The following is a 17,070-nucleotide window of genomic DNA, read 5'->3' as shown; positions in this document are numbered from 1 at the left end:
TCAAAAGAAGACTTTTTTGTTCTAAATTCCTGATCTCAACTCATTTCACTGTTTCTTCCTAGCAAATGCTAATCTGCCCATCCTGAGCACATGAAACAAAAATAAAATGGCACCTGGACAAATTATTTGACTTCTCTCAGTTCCAGTATCCCTACATGCGAAATGGATTGGATGAGATGAGGTCAGTGGTTCCCAAAAATTGGAGTCATGACTGGCTTTAGGACTGAAGTCACAACAGTAGCCTAGGGAGCTTGTTAAAAATACAGATTCCTGGGTTCCACTGCAGAGACCATTGTGGGTGGGGGGCTAAACACATTCAGGACTCTCCCCAGGTGATTCTGATTAGTCTACCTGACCAGGAGAATTCCTTGGGGGTCTCCAGGGCTGGTAATCTGTTCTCAACCTTGGTCACATTGGAAATCACTCAGGAAGCTCTGGAAAACACCTTTCCCCGGGCTCTACCACCAGAGGTGAGTTTAATTGGTCTGTGATAGGTCCCAAGCATAGGGATTTTAAGTGAGTGCCCAGATGATTCTACTGCACAGCCAGCACCAGGAACAGAGTTCTAGAACAGTGATTCTCGCCCTTGAGCATGCATCAGAATCACCTGGACGGCTTGCGAAGCCATAGGCGGTGGGTCTCTCCCCCAGAGTTTTTGATTCAGAGTAGGTCTGGAATGGGGCCCTAGAATATACATTTCTAACACGTTCCCTAAAGATGCTGATGCTTCTGGACTGGAGAACACTCTTCGACAACCACTTGCTACTCAAGGTGTGGCTTAGACTAGCAGCAGAGGCTTCACCTGGGGGCTTGTTAGAAATGCAGAATGCAGGGCCCACCCTGGACCTGCTGAGTCAGGGTCTGCAATATGATTTGTGTTCACGTTAACATTTGAGAAGCACTGTCTGAGAACAACTTTGCTTTGGGAACTTCTGAGTTCCTGCTCTCGTTGTATTTGGGAGGGGTGACATAAAAGGAAAGGCATCTTTTCTAGAGCAGGAGGCTGATGGTGGGAGGAATGCAGGGGTGGCTCAGCCTGGAGCAAGCGGGTCAGCACCAGCTCTCTGCCTTGACTCCATGTCTGTGAAGGAAAAGCCTGACCCATTTCAGTACACGGCGCATGCTCAGGGCAGCCAGAGTGGGACTGATTACCTTGGCGTGGTTGTAAATATCCACACAGTTGTCGGTATTGATGCTCTTTGCGCAGATAATCTCACAGTGTCGCTGCAAAGCCTCCAGCTGGAAAAATTTAGCAGCAGACAGAAGCTAAAAACCATAAAAAGAGCCCATTAGTGGCTGGGAGGTGGAAATAAAGGGATGACAATCATGGGAAAAATCCTTATCTTCCGCAGAAGTGTCCCAAGGTGAAGGGCTGGGAATATAGGCATTGGTAATGTCACTTTAAAGCCCAAAGGAAACAATAGCCACTAAGATAGAGTGATCAAACTCTGTTGCGGGGGAAGATGGCAGAGGAGAGGGGTTTGAAGTGAACCAGATTCACATCTATTCTAGCAGGGGGTCGAGCAAAAATGCCTGAAGTTGTTACGTCGAGAAATATGGGTGAACACCATTAGTCAGCAAGATGGATTTCGGCGCGGCTCACTCCCTCTGTTCATCCAGGTGTCCACACAAATGTCCCCTCAGAGAAGCCTCCCAGACCACCCCGCCTCAGGTCATCTCCCTTCATCACTGTCTGCCTTCCTTACCCTGTCTTAGTTTTCCTTAGAGCCCTTCTCTCCCCAGACATGATGTCATGCCTGTCGCCCTCAGTCCATGAGGGCAGAGATCTCTGTCCCTTTGCATTACTGCTGTAGCTTGGCCCTAAGTGTTCAGAGGGATTGCCTTTGGGGAAAGGATGGGGGCACGGGGGATGAGGGGGCCTGGGTGAGCTGCTTTTTGTGACCAGCTCTTCTGTATTATTTACATGACTTACATGTATGTTCGTTATTTTGATTTTAAAATAAAAATAAATGTTACAGAAGAGCCTGCGTTCTCAGATGGTAGCTTGGTCCTGAGGTAGAGAAGTGTCAAAGGAGTGGTCCAGAGAGGCAAGAGAGGAACTGTGGGTGGGTGGGTGGGTGGGGATGACGATGGAAGGGTTCTCAGAGTATGATGGGAAGGATAATCACCTTATTGAACATAGGAACTCTTACAATCTTAAAAATCCAATGAGATAGACAATTATTCCCATTTCCAGGGAAGGAAACTGAGGCTGAGAGAGGTTAACTAACATGCCCAAGATCACACAGCTCAGAAGGGACAGAGCCTGGATTTAAACCAAGTTTGGTTCCGACTCCATGTTTTAACCCCTGTGTGGGGTCACCTTTTGAATGACTGATAGTGCTCTGACATCTCTAATCAGCCAGGCACCCTGGACTCCACAGACACCTGAATGGATCCTGGCTCCTTTGCTCAGGATTATCGGAGTAATCTTGGCTTCCGGTTCAAAGCTTCCAGTTTTGAATAGGAAAACCAACAAGGGGTCCAGGTTTAGGAAAGAGCAGGGACTCTTGGCTTTGGGCAGAAGGGAGCAGAAACAAGGCCCCTGGATTAGGGAGGGGAGACAGGCTTAACGGTGAGGTAGACAGCAGATGGGGGACAGCCAAGGAGACTCAGGAAGGGGGGATGGTCATCCTCAGCTGGTTGGGATGCTCCTGGCTTCCGTATCAACAGACACACTGTGATTTGGGGAATGTTTTCCAATGACAGAAGTCACAAGGGTAGCTCCTGATGACGGTATCTGAGCCCTAGTTGTACCTAGAGTTAGCCTCCGCCTCCGCAGGCAACTTCCTTTACCTGCCCCCCCTGCCCCCCACCCCAAAGCCAATTAAAAGTGGATTTCACGGAGCTCCTATTGCAAGTGCACTGAGCACCCTGGCCTTCCGGAAGGGGCTCTGATGCAAAACCCTTGGGAGGCAGGACCCCAAACCCTGCACCCAAGTGAAAACCCAACACAGGTCCCCCCAGCCACCGCCAACACCTGCCAGTGACCTGAGTTTACAGAGGAGCCACCGACCCGATGACACAACAGTTTCCTTACCTCCATTATCTCGTTGTTTTTAATGAGAAGTGACTCTGGGCCACCATAGTAGAGATACTGCATAACCAGCTGGAAGAAAGGACACAGCGAGCAAAGCATCAGTCAGTGTCAGCACACAGACACCGTCAGCTTACAGCCGGGCAGTCTATCGGTCCCTCTAGGACACCTGTCCCCAGCGTGGCCATTCCTGCTTGATCACTGCCTTGTAGGAGAAGTTCCACTTAGGATGCTTCTCCCGGCTGGATGTTTTTCCTTATGGCATGCTGACATTTGTCTCCTTGTGATTCTGCTGGGTTCCAAGTGCATCCCCGGTATCACATTAAACAATTCTAACAATTCTCTGTTCTCCATCTACAGATGGCAGTCGCGGCTTGTCTTTCCACCTCCCATGCCATCAGGCTGCCCCCAAACAGGCAGTTTAAGGAACCTATGGTAGGGGTCGCATAGGTTGGCATGGCCCAGTTTGACAGGATTCTTACTTAAGTCCTGGGGGATGACTCTGGGCTCCCATGGGACCACCTGCTCCTCATTACAGCTTGACAAGACCCAGGATGAAGCCATTAGGGGTCCACAGTTTCAATGTTTCACTGATGATGTGAACAGTCTGAGCCAGGCTGTTCTTTGTTCATGTATTAAGGAGGCCTGAATGGTGTGCAAAGTCCCAGAGCTTTGCAAATTGGTGTCCCTTTAGAATGAGGCCCCAGATGTGTAGAACTGGCTGTCACTACCTCCCATGAAGCCATTAATTTTTTCTTTTAATATTTTAAAAAATTTTTTATTTTAAAATGTTTATTTTAGAGAGAAACAGAGCGCGAACGGGGGAGGAGCAGAGAGAGAGAGAGAGAGAGAGACACACACAGGATCCGAAGCAGGCTCCAGGCTCCAAGCTGTCAGCAAGGAGCCCGACGTGGGGCTTGAACCCACGAACCATGAGATCATGACCGGAGCTGATGTCGGATGCTTAACCGACTGAGCCACCCAGGCGCCCCAAAGCTTTAATTTTAGGTGGTGAACATGCTCTTCTCCACCACTGTCTTCTGCCTTATGACACATGGACTATACCTGCCTCACCCCACGGCAGTTGTGCCGGAAACATCTATAGACTGGTTACGTCCCATCTTTGGACACTTGTAAAATGAGGCGCTGGGGCTGGGCTGTCCTCCACAGTCCCTTCAGGCTCCAGTGGTCTGTGACCAACATACGGCAGTGGTTAAGAGCAAGGACCCTGCACGTGGGCTCCCTCAGCTTCTGAGCAGCCCTGCCGCTTAAGATCTGAGGGACCTGAATTGAGTTAGGTTCTCTGTGCCTCAGTTGCATCATCTGCAAAGCGGGGATAACATTACCTACCTCATGGGGTTCTGAAGAGGGTTAAATTATATGTAACAGGCCTAGCAGGGGCCTGGCACATGGCAAGAACTGAATACATGTTAGTTCTTCAGTGTTCTCTGAGGTGGAAAAATCTTTCTCCGTTAGTGCTCTGCTGTGCACTGCCATGTTTTTATTCAGGCCATTCGAGGCCCTTTGTGACTGATCTCAATCTACCTTTTGCACGAGTGTTTAAAAGTCATCATTTAAAAAAAATATATATTTACAGCTTTATTGAGGTCTATTTTACATAACGCAAACGCATCAACTTAAAGCATACAGTTCAGTGGTTTTTAGTATATTCACAATGTCGTGCAACCATCACCACTATCTAATTTTAGAACATTTCTAACACGCCCAGGAGAAACCCCGTACGCATTACCAACCAGTCTCATTTCCCCCTGGGCCTGTCCTGACAACCACGATGGATTCGCGCATTCCGGACATTTCCTATCAGTGGAATCACACAACACATGCTCTTTTGCGTCTGGCTGATGACACTTAGCGTAATATTTTCAAGGTTCATTCTTGCTGTCACTTCTCTCTCCTACAATCTTTATTGCTGAACAATGTATCACGTTTTGTGTATCCGTTCATCAGCTGAGGGACATTGGATGGGTTCCGTTGCTTGGCTGTTATGAATACTGCTGCTATGAATCAATTTACTTTTTCAGATCTCCTCTGTCAACCAAACCTTCTCATCCTAATCTGGACAACATCTGCCTTTTATACTCTGATCACTCCCACCCACTTGCCTCTAACAGAACCTACCACTTCTCTTTCAGTCCCGCACTTTTGCCCATGCTGTTCCCTCTGCTTGGATGCCCTTCCCTTCTTCTCCACCTGTTGAACTGGGCCCCCTCTTTTGGGATCTCAGTGGTCACATGTGTGGAGCCTTCTCAGATGTCCTAGCTGTAACCCCTGGCTGGGCACACATCATCCACAACTGCAGTGTTACTTCCCACGAGAGCTTGATGGGACCGTCTATGTCTTGTCCTTCTCTGCATTCTCGTGCCTGCACTCAGCAAACGCACTTTAAACAGGAACACGAGCCCTCGCCTCACCTCCTCTTTCGTGTTTGAGTCTCCCACGGACTGACTTTGGGCTTCTGTGCCCACCTGCCTCATCACAGGGATGGTGGTGCATTGATGGTGGTGGCTGAGGCTTTGGGAAATGATAACACAGCATCGTTTACCCTCCCCTCCCTCATCCTGATGGGCCACAGGCATCTAACGTATCATGTCAGCGAATGGGGGGATCCTGGCCTTATGTAAATCAATGGGTCCCCCCAGCGCCTCTCTTTTACAATGGCCAAACCGATAATGACAACAATACGAGCCATGACAATAACTACCCCGAATACGGGGCCTCTCCATTTACAAAGTGTGCCTCCATCATATTAGCTCATTCATTAGAGGTCGGGCTGTTGACTTAAAATGCTGCTCCTTAGCAGATGCAGATCCTGGGGCTAATGGGATTTAAATTGGGCTGTCCCTTGCCGTCAGACTCTGCCAACACAAGCCTTTTCTGCAAAGGGGGCAAAACGAACCCTTATTAGGCCAAAGGGCCTGTTTATGGAGTTGTTTTCCTTGGCAGCTGTCAACCTGCACGGAGCCGGGATTTAAATGGCATCCACGGCCTCGCGGAGGCCCCCACTTCCACGTGTAGCCTCAGCTGCGTCCTGCTCTTGCCCGTGTGTGATGTTAAACAGTCTTGTGGGGAGGAAACTCAAAGCAGTCTCATTTAACTAAAATTCTTCTGTCGGCATGGAAGTGGAGTGAACAGGCTCCTGGGAGCCTCCTTCTGGGTCGGATTCAGCCCTCCTTGGCCTATTTCAAGCCACAAATGAGGCTTTTCTTCTTTTATGGGGAAGGGACAGGCACACAGAGAAGTCCCCAGGGCCTGCTAAATCTTCCTAACTCATTACAGTAACTCCAGGCTAATGTGGCCAGGAAACCTTCCCCAGGCAAAAGCAATTACAGGCCTTGGATTCCTCTGGGGCCACGCTTTCCCACGTAGGTCTCTCGTTCAATGAATCCGCACAGCAAACATTTATTGAATGCCTACTACAAGGTTCTTATTACAGGAACCTCCCCAATTAGTTCCAGGCTTTATGGCAAAAGTGCCCCCTTCACGAGCACTCAGGAGAGCTGGGGAGGCATGCATTTTCCAGCACTTAGTTCATACTCAAACTCGAATGGGCCTACGATTCTTTCTTCAGGGCCGGGTGATTGTTTTTTTTTTTTTTTGGCGGCGGGGAGAGGGGTGGGAGGGCCCAAGTCCCTGCAGTTCGGGGGCAACTAGGAGATCAGGTCTGGAAGTCAGTCAGGCCCGGGTCTGAACCTCAGCTTGGCTGTGATGAGTAGCCGGAGCTGGGGCCACTACCTTCCTCCCTCTGGGTCTGTGTCCTGGCTGTAGGTGGGAGAAGAGCTTCCCGGAGGGGCGGCTGGAAGGACTGAAGGAGATGATGTATGGCAGTGGTTCTCACAGTGGGGTCCCTGGACCAGCAGCATCAGCACCACCTGGGCTCTTATAAGAAATATAAATTCTAGGACCCCACCCTAGGCCTACAGAATCTAGGACTCTGGGGATGGGGTCCAGGAATCTGCATTTCAACAAGTTTTGTGTTTTATCGAGCAACCCCCTTCCTCCCCTGCCCTGGAGATTCTGGTGCCTGTTAAAGCTTGAGATCCACCCTAGTGCAGAGCACTGTGTCTCCACCTTGACTGCATGCTGGGACAATGGCAGATGCTCCAAAATACTGACACCTGAGCCCCAGCCCCTGTTCTGATTGGTAGCCTGGGTGCTGGGAATTTTCAAAGCTCTCCAGGTGACTCCAATGTCCAGCAGAGGCTGAGAAGCACCAGCTTTGAGCCTGACACATAGCTGGTGCTCAAGAAATGAGCACTGTTATGGGGCATCTGGGTGGCTCACTTGGTTAAGCGTCCGGCTCTTGGTTTTGGTTCAGGGCATGATCTCATGGCTTCGTGGGTTCAAGCCCTGCACTGGGCTCTGGACTGACAGTGTAGAACCTGCTTGGGATCCTCTCTCTCTCCCTTTCTCTCTGTCCCTTCCCGGCTCTCACTCTTTCTCTCCCTCTCTCAAAACAAATGAAAAAAAAAAAAAAAGAAATGGGCACTGTTATTATCACTGTTCCCCCGTAGAAAGGGTATTCTAGAACCAAGCATCCAGGCTTTGGCACCAGGAAGACTGGGCTCCAATCCTGGTGTCACTAAAGTAGCACTAAGACTTGGGGCACGTCATTTAAGTTTTCTGAGCCTCAGTTTATTCATCTCTAAAAATGGCAAGAAGTATCCAGATAACCAAGCAAGCAGAGGTTAGTGCCTCATTCATAGCTGGAGCCCCACAGAAGTTTGTTCTCTGCCCTCCCAACTCTAATCCTAAAACAAAGCAGCAGTTTCATGGAAAATTTCAAACTCAGAAGTCACCACCATTCTAGAAAGGGCTGTGGCCACTTTGCTCTCAGTAGAAAATGTGGTGAGGAATTGGGGTGAGAGGCTGGGTCTGGGGGGGGCATGCCAACTCCCTGGTCCCACACTGGGGATCCAGCTCCTCTCTGCCACCCCCACCCCAATGGGATGGCTCCCCCAGACTGGCCTTGTCCCTGGAAACTGCTTTAATCCTTTCCCCAATGCTCAGTCCATAGTAACCTATCCTACAGGGTCTTGTGCTTAGTAGGGAGATGGTTTACCAGTTATGGGTTAGAAAAATAACCCACTTAAAAATTGCCAAGTTGAGGGGCTCCTGGGTGGCTCAGTCAGTTAGCCGTCTGACTTCAGCTCAGGTCATGATCTCGCGGTTTGTGAGTTCAAGCCCTGTGTCGGGCAGGCTTTGTGCTGACAGCTCAGAGTCTGGAGCCTGTTTCAGATTCTGTGTCTCCCTCTCTCTGTCCCCGACCTCTGCTCATGCTCTGCCTCTCTCTCTCTCAAAAATACATAAACATCAAAAAAAAATTTGCCAAATTGTCCTACTTGCTAATCTCTTCAAGAACCCATGACATAGACAGAGGTGATATTAACTTGTTAAAAATGGAGAAAGTGAGGCTCAAAGAAGATGTCTTACCCATAGTTACTTGGGAAGGATTCTTTCATTTGAACTTTTAACATAACCAAAGAAATACATCTCTAATGGTGGAGATGCAGGTACCTCAATAGGCTTTAGGGGCCAGTGTGAGGGCATGGTGGCTTCCTCTGAACATCCATGGCAGCCCTCTGGACAGCAGGATCTGAGGGGCCAGGGAAAAGCCACCATCTGGCCTGCTTTCTTCCCACTTGGCTCATACTGAGTGGTCCCAGTGTCTTCTCAGTCTCCAATATACCTTAAGACCCGGCTGAATAGACTGATAATCACTTTCCCTCAAACACACCCCATGATTTCCCACTTTTGTCCGTTTGCTTATGCTGTTCCCTGCCTCCCACTGCAGTTTCCCCTTTCCTATCCACCAGATGAGCAAACTGAGGCTTAGAAAGGTTGGTTCTTTGCCCATCGTCATGTGATAGACACCAATTTTAAATAGGAGAATGCAGCATTTTAGTCCTGGGCTGCAGCTCTTTCCTTCCAAGTGCAGACTGGAAACCTGACCCGTGGCCCTGGTCATGGCCAGCCTTGTCTCCACCCCTCACCGCCCCCCCCCCCCATTATCTCTGAGTTGTCTCAACAATCCTCTTAGAGCATGAATCCCTGGCACACCTGTCTGAATCTTATCCACTCTTACTGCACTCCTCCCAAGGCCCTACTTCCTGAACTGAACCGCAGGAAACAACGTTCTGTTCAGAATTCCACGATCCCACCCCCAGGTCACCCACGTCGGGTCCCTGACCCTGGCTTGTGGGAGGACAGCATGGAGGGAGTGCAGTCGTTAAAAGTCCACTGGCTCCTGATCACATTAGGCTCAACCATGGTTTTGGGACTTCATCCTTGCTGTTCTCTGCCTAGAATCTTCTAACCCCCTTTTTAAGCCTCGAGCCTTCCTAGGGTTCCCCAGCTTCTCTTAAGCTTTCACTATTTCAGCTGACACCTCATCGGTCTCCTTCTCCAACTTCCCTGGTCCTAGTCGTCACAGCACATCGCCTCCCTGCCCCCTACCGGTACCTCCCCACATTATATTGTAAGTGACTAATTATTCAGTTACCCGCTCTATCCTGTGACGCCCCAGGGGAGGAATGTCCTTTATCCTTGTGTCCCCAGGTCCCAGCAGAGGGCTAGGCAACCAGTAGGTGCTCAAACTAATGCTGTAGGGATAAAAGGATGGTAAGCCGGAGGGGGTGTAAGGAGGGGCCCAGTGTGCAAGGAATTGAGGACTCTGCAGTGGCTAACCCACAGGTGGATGACCAGCACAATGCCCTAGGTCACAACTGGGGCTCACCTGAAAGATGGGGTACTTCACGTAACCGATCTCTATGCAGGTGCTGTCATTTGTTGGTTTGCTGGAGAGGAGTGCTTTGAACCTGAAAAAGAACACAAGAAAGGAGATAAAAAAGACCCACACACACATCCACAGTTTGTGAGAAACACCACTCTAATGAGAGAAACATGGAGTATCTTGTATTCCCCGCCCCCCACTCTGAAATACATCATCAGTACATCCACAGATGTCATAATGCAATGCCACCCCAGTAAGATACCATATTCAAATCTGAAGTTACAACTTTATTTTTTTTTAAATTATTTTTTTTAGGGGGCACCTGGGTGGCTCAGTCGGTTAAGCTTCTGATTCGGCTCAGGTCATGATCTCACAGTTCGTAGGTTTGAGCCCTATGTCGGGCCCTGTGCTGACAGCTCAGAGCCTGGAGACTGTTCAGGATTCTGTGTCTGCCTCTCTCTGCCCCTCTCCTGCTCACGCTCTGTTTCTCTCAAACATAAATAAAGTTTGTTTATTTATTTGGGTGTAGGTAATCTCTACACGCAACGTGGGGCTCAAACTCACAACGCTGAGATCAAGAGTCGCGTGCTCTTCTGACTGAGCCAGCTAGGTGCCCTGAAGTTAAAACTTTAAAGTCAAAAATAGTAGTTTGAACTGTTATTTCTCAAACAGGTGACTGGAACAGAACAAATACCATTTAAAAGCCCATCTGTCTGTCCCACAGGACTTATCACGAAGGCTGCTTCCTTCATGGGGTCCTCTGATACCCGTGGTGCTCCCCATCTCCTGTGCACCTTTGCTCCTAGAGGGCAGGGACTCTGCCCTTCTGCTCTGCTGCATCTCCAGAGCCTGTGCCCTTCCAGATCTGCTGCATCGTAGGTATTTAATCAACAACCGTTGACTACCTATCGACCTCCCCACGGATGACCTGCTGATGGGCTTCAGATGTGCTTTCCTGCGATCAACAAAACTGTAAGCTCCTAGTGGGTACAGACCCAGTCAATGGAACACCCTGACACTCAAAACATTTAGGCATAAGCTGTGTTCTTTTCTTCAACTTATAGTTTTGAAATAATAATAAGATTCGCAGAACAGTCATAAAGACAGTACAGAGCTCCTGGATGCCCTCCACCCAGCTTTCCCGGATGTTAACATCCTACACAGCCATGGTCGTCAAGACTAAGAAATTAACACTGGTATGATATCTATCCTGCTTTTCTATGGCATCATAACCAAGAACCGTGTAAGGCGTGGCATATTCTTCTTGTTGTGGCAAAGCAGACATCTGGGGGTTTGCATGTGATTTTGGGGAGAGGCAGTGGAGAGTCCAGGATGCTTTTAGGAACCCAGGAAGTGTTGGTCACATACATTCATTAGCAAATGTCCTGGAAGTGGGTTCTGTTTCTGGGTACCCAGTGTCCTGATCACTTTGTTCATCCTCCCCCCGCCCCCTCTGTTCCCAGCAGCCTGCCTCATTTCAGCATCCTGCCTTCCTCTGTGCCAGAGCTTTGCTGATCCCAGTTCAGCGCTTTGGATAATGCGGCTCTAAACGGCCAACTTAACTCCAATCGAAAGCAGAGAGAGCAGCAGCAGAGGAGGCAGTGATACCACTGTCAACTCCACAGTCAAGGAAAAGTCAGGTTCAAGACCTGTAAGTGTGGGATGGCTTACGCCAGAGTTCCTGGATATTTGGAGGACAGGCCATTCCAGGCCGCTTTGTACGACATTTCAGGTTGTACACTGCGTGAGGGCGCTGGGCTGGGGCAGCTAAAATCCAATTCACGCTCTGCTCTGAAGCCCTGGGCCTGGTACACACTCTGTCTGCCCAGAGGACCGGTGCCCTTGCCTGAGTCACACAAAGGCGCTGCTGTTTATACTACTGGCTGCTCTGTGCTTAAAAAAACAATCTCCAGAACTTGCTCTGTATCCATGGAACAACTCCCCCACCTTCCCCTGCCCCCGGCCCCAGGCCACCCATCCTACTTTCTGTCTCTATGAGGCTCACCACTCTTGGTTCTGCACATAAGTGGAATCATACAGTGTCTGTCTTTTTGTGACTGCCTTGTTTCTTTGCATCACACCCCCAAGGTTTATCAGGTTGTAGCATCTGTCAGCTCTGCCTTCCTTTTTAAGGTTAAATAATATATGTATATACTACATTTTGTTTGTCCATTCCTCTCCTGGCGGACACCTGGGATGCTTCTGAAACCTGTTGGCTGTTATGAATAATGTTGCTGTGAACTTGGTTGTACAAATGCACTTTGCTCTCGAATTCTTGATTTTGAAAAGATCATCTTCCAGTCCAGGGAAGATCCCACCAAAATTGAATTTCAGAGACTAGTAACAGCAACAGCCACACTCATAATTCAGCTGCTTTCAAAACTGACCATACATACCTCGGAGAGGCGGTAAATAACAGCACTTTGTGAGCGTAAAATGGTCTTCCTTCTACCAGAAAGGTAACATCAGACATTTCTTTATTGTTAAGGAAATGAGGATCTAGAATAGGAAGGGGAAAAAGGGTAGCTTTAGTGGAGAGAAGGGTGAAGTTTACATTTTTCTTCTGGAAAGTGCCAAGAAGAGCCGACAGGGGAAACCATGGTCATAAAATACTCATTGGCGAGACAGAGGCCAAACAGGAGACAGAACCCGTCAAAAGAACACTCAAATCACTGAAATTCAGTTTTTTTCATAGGAAATCTCCATAGCTTATTTGTGATTAGAAGTAGCATTTCCCCAGAGGAGACTCAGCCATGGCCTGATGCACATGATTTTCTGATGGGAAAGGCAAATGTATGCCCACCTCCCCTTTGCTCCTCCTACGTGGGCTCGGTGCTCTCCCTGCCTGATGCCAAAGGGGTCTAGAAACTCTGCCCCCTTACCACCGTATTCCAGGTGGTTCAAAATCCAAGCCCCTCTCTCCCAGAATCAGAGGCACGTGAGCCAGTCCCCTGCTCTCATCAACAGAGACAACAAAGGAGGTATATCACCACTCGCTGAGCACTTACGACGTGCCAGGCGCTGTGGAAGCTGGCATGTGCACATGCAAACTCATTCGGTCCTGGCAGACAGGGACCATCGTCAGTTGTGCAGTTAGGAAACAAGCATGCAGAAGTTTGAGCCAGTGACAGGTGCAGTAGCCAGGATCTGAACGTGGGCTTTGAACTTTGAATTCGGATTGGAGGGTCTGCATGATTAAGCACTAGGATCCTTAGCTCCACCCCCCCTCCCCCCCCAATTTGTCTGTCCTTTTAGCCACTGAGACCTAGAGCTCCTGAAGGTGCCAGTCTGTCCTCAGCTCAGTGCTTTTGCTTGTTGGGAATATCCACCAACATCCCTGCCCCTACTGGGTTCCGCCCCACTCCGCTCCTGAGTCAGTCTGGACCCCTGCACGAGGGCAAGGTGGACCTAACCTCTGGTGGGGCTTCCTATTACGTCACCCGCCCTGACCTGAGCTGCGGGGCCCGGCGGTGGGGGGACCTTTAGGAGTCTCTAAATGGGAGATTACCTCTCTGCGGTGTCTGCACCCAAGCTTCTGAGTCTGAGGATACACGATGAACTGCATTCTCAGCTCACGTGAGAAAGATTCTTCCTTGCCTGTGGACGGCACCACCATCTACTGGTTGCCCAAACCAAGGATTCGAAGGCAACAAGACACCTTCCTCTCCTGGGCTTACCCAGATCTAGTTTATCACAAACACTGTCCCCTCTTCCTCCTAAGTGTTTCTCGATTGCCTCATTTCTCTCCATCCCCAATGCCCCTGCCCTTGCTAGGCCACAAGATCTCTTGTCTGGGGACCCGCAGGAGCCTCTGTTGGTCTCTGCCTCCAACCCGATGGTCCACCTCACCACAGTCATTCTTACTAAAGGCAGATCTGATCACGCCCCTCCTCTGCTGTAAACCTTTCCATAGCTCCCTAGCGCTCCCAGAATAGAGTCCAAACTTCTTAACAAGTCTCCTTGTGATTAGACTGCTGCCTTCTCTGGCCTCTCCATAGTCACATCCCCCCGTCAACCCGCAGTGTGCTCGAGCTGCACGAGTGCCACATACTCCCACCTCTGGTGTTTCACCTGGGACACTTCCAACTCCTTCCAAACCTGGTTCACCCCATGTGGGCTTCAAGATTCAGTGCAGACACCTTCTATCAAGAAGCCTTGCCTGACTCCCCCCACCCTCCTCAGACTGACCAAGCATCCCCTACCTGTGCCCTCATAGCCCCCTGGTGTAGCCTCATTTGCTATAGAGTATTCACCATTACTTTGCCTCCCTGTAACTTTGCTTGGGAGATCAGGACCTTGTCTGTTCTTTTCACATCCTTGCTCTGTGTCTAGAACAGAAAGGTGGTAACGCATAGGAAGAGTGTGGGCTCTGAAGCCAGAAATCTCAGCTCTATGACCTTAGGCAAGTTATTTAGCCTCTCTGTGCCTCTGTTTCCCTTTCTTTATAATGGGAATGGTAATATCCATTATACATCTACATCATTTACAGTGAGCATTAAATGAGTTAATTTTTGCAAAGCACTTAGCAACATGGCTTACACACAGTACTCCTCAATAAACATGACTATCATAGTAGATGCTTAATTAATATTTTTTTGAATGAGTGAAGAATGCCTTGACCCTTGTTCCACAGTCTTGTTCTTAGATCCTGCCAAGGACATCAGGCTCCTTCTTAGCCTGGGGACTTGCTTGTTGATGGGCCCTTCCCCAGGGGTTAAACAGTTGTCCTGAAATAAAACTCCAGCTGCTTCTTTTGGCTGGGTTTAGGCTGTCCTAACCATTAAGAGTGGGGATCAACCCCCTGGATATCTGGGGGCCATAACCCCAACTGCTGGGCACACCCTGACAACTCTGTCTTGGACTCCTGGCCGGCTCCATTTTGCCCAGACCCTGGACCCAGAATTTGTCTTCTAGGCCAACTCTCCTCTTCCAGCCCCTGAAGGTAGGATGGCCCCTCAGCCCCTGTACTGCCCCAGATGGTGGTCCTCCATTCATACTTCTGTCTGTACGTATAGCTACCTCACCTCTTCCCATTAAAAAAAGTTTTAATTTAGAACATATCATAAAAGCATAAAACAGTCAAAATCACTTCCAATTCCACTATCATGAAAATATTTTATGAAGAAAAAACCCCTCAAATTTCTAAACAATCCAGACGAAGAGAGAAGAGAGGCCACAGAAGTCCTCAGAGTTGACTAAAATTCACATCTCCGCTTGCTTTAAAGACTAAAAGTTTGGAGTGACGTTCTCCCTCTTTTCAGCATCCACTCCCTCTCACTCTCACTGCCTACCTCCAGATAGCCATACTCCTGTTTCCCAAATTGCTAAAATCTCCTGCCTGTAGCCCTTCGAACCATCCTCTCCCAGAATTCACTGGGAGGCAAGAGGACAATGCGTCACAAAAAAATCAGGCATGTGGTCTCCAGTTTGCTACAGTCCCCACCACTCCCTATTGTCTCACATGGAAGCCATTTCACTCACTTATATGACCTGCCTGGCCCTTGTGACTGATCATTCATGTCTTCCCTTTAAAGCAGGTCCTTAAAGAATCACTATTTGACAACTTAGGAGTTACCCTAGATTGAAATGCTTTATTGAAGATGCCAACCCTACCTGGTTCATGCTCCACCTATTCATAAATACGTTCTGCCCCTTTTCTTCCATATTGTGAGCTTTGAGCTTCTCCAGTCTGCTCTTCTTCTGTTGATGCTATAACCCTTGGAATTCCAATGCTTGGCCTCAAAAACTAGGCCCTTTTGATTGCTGAAAGAAAGCTCAGCAAATCTGGAAGGAAAAAATGTTCCCTCCTCGCCTATAACTACAGGAAAGGAGATTTTATGCTGTGTCATTGAAACAGCCCTTACAAATGTTTGCTCTAACAAGGGTGTCTGTTAAGGCACCGAGATGTCAGATGTTGCTATGGCCTGGGAATGTAACATTCAGTCTCCAAAGTCTGTTAATTTGCTTCGTCTTTGTGATGTGTTGCTCTGACAGCATTTTAATTAATACCTGTTTTCTACAAGGTAGAAATATTTGCGGTTTTGGTACGTCCTACTTTGCCCACATGAATGGGCAGAAAGGAAAACAGACAACATTTGACGTGGCTACTCGGGTTTTCACTTCAGCAAAAAGTTGGTGTCATTTCAATTAACAACTTTTTCACGACAGGAGCAAGAATACTTTACAACAGTTCCACGAATTCAGCCTTTTCACTAATTTAAATTAGCTCACCTGTTCCAAACGTAGTGATTTTGTTAAAGGATAGCATTTTCAGATGCTTCCATTTCTCAAATGTTTCCCAGTCTTTGCAGGAAACAATAGCCAAGTAGGAAAGTCCCCAACCTTCATCATAAAAGGATTTGTCTGTAATATTTTATCATTCCCCAGGAAGCAAGGAGAAAGGCCCTTGCAACAGAAGGCTGGTGTTTCGGGCTTCAAGGCAGTGAAGCATTTCTTTGCTTTATTTCCAGACTGATCAGCCAGGTTACGGCAGCCCCAGGATCCTTGGAATGAAATAATTGCCTGACGGAAAGTTTTCTCCTGGAAAATTCCAGAAGCTGGGACTGTAGAAGGAGGGAATCATGGCTTTGGGAGGAGGCGGGCAGCTCGTGAAGTGAATCTGAAGGCAGCACAGACCTTCCCTTTCTTCCGCTGAGATGTGGGGGGACTTGCAGTGCCTGCCTCCTGGGGCGGCCTGAGGGTTACCTGAGACGGGGAAGGTCAAGTGCTAGGCTGGGGCCAGCCCAGCGCAGTGTCCAACCAGAAGAAAAAGTGATTCCTGGGACTCTGATGGCATTTCAGAGTGTCCAGTCTCTTCAGCTCAGGTGTGTTCCCCTCACTTGTGTATCTGTGTGTGTGAGGTGTGTGTGTGTTGCGGGGGGTGGAGGGGTCGGGCACTTATTTCCTCTCCTGGGTCCCTGCAGAAGGACTCCACTAGAAGAACACTGCGGGCCTGGCACTGTCCCCTGCTTGTTCCTCCTCAGGGAGGAAGAGGGACTTCTTAGAGGGGGAGCGGTGGGGGCAAAGAGCTGCCTGCACAGCTCTGCCCTCTTTTGGAACCAGAATCTACCTGCCTGCAGGAAGTGCATGGGCTCTGGGGCTGCCGTCCCTGCGGGAGAAAATCCCTCGGTTAGAGGGACTGGTGGGTCTCCTTGTCCACATTTCCAAGGTATAGGCTCCAGTTATCATGGGAGGATACCCTGATCACCACCTGCCTGACTCCTGTATCCATCTTAGACGTCCTCCGGTACTGTTCTTTGGGGCATTTGCTACCTCTGTGTCC

General features: G+C 49.1%; 1 protein-coding gene across 2 annotated transcripts in view; it reads right to left on the bottom strand.

Annotated features, from left to right (window-relative positions):
* ABTB3 (ankyrin repeat and BTB domain containing 3) overlaps positions 1–17,070 on the bottom strand; it is a 315,697-nt gene that overhangs the window by 9,005 nt on the left and 289,622 nt on the right. For both annotated transcript variants that reach the window (XM_049627508.1, XM_049627509.1), the window contains 4 exons: positions 12,185–12,287; positions 9,792–9,873; positions 3,041–3,109; positions 1,153–1,266 (listed from right to left, as the gene is read on the bottom strand). In XM_049627508.1, coding sequence (XP_049483465.1) covers positions 1,153–1,266; positions 3,041–3,109; positions 9,792–9,873; positions 12,185–12,287 — 368 coding nt within the window. The remainder of the gene's footprint in view (positions 1–1,152; positions 1,267–3,040; positions 3,110–9,791; positions 9,874–12,184; positions 12,288–17,070) is intronic.

The sequence above is a fragment of the Panthera uncia genome, chromosome B4, assembly GCF_023721935.1.
Source record: "Panthera uncia isolate 11264 chromosome B4, Puncia_PCG_1.0, whole genome shotgun sequence".
In the NCBI taxonomy this organism is placed as follows: domain Eukaryota; kingdom Metazoa; phylum Chordata; class Mammalia; order Carnivora; family Felidae; genus Panthera; species Panthera uncia.
Note: the sequence above shows the minus strand (reverse complement) of the source record. Positions and strands in the feature narration are given on the sequence as shown.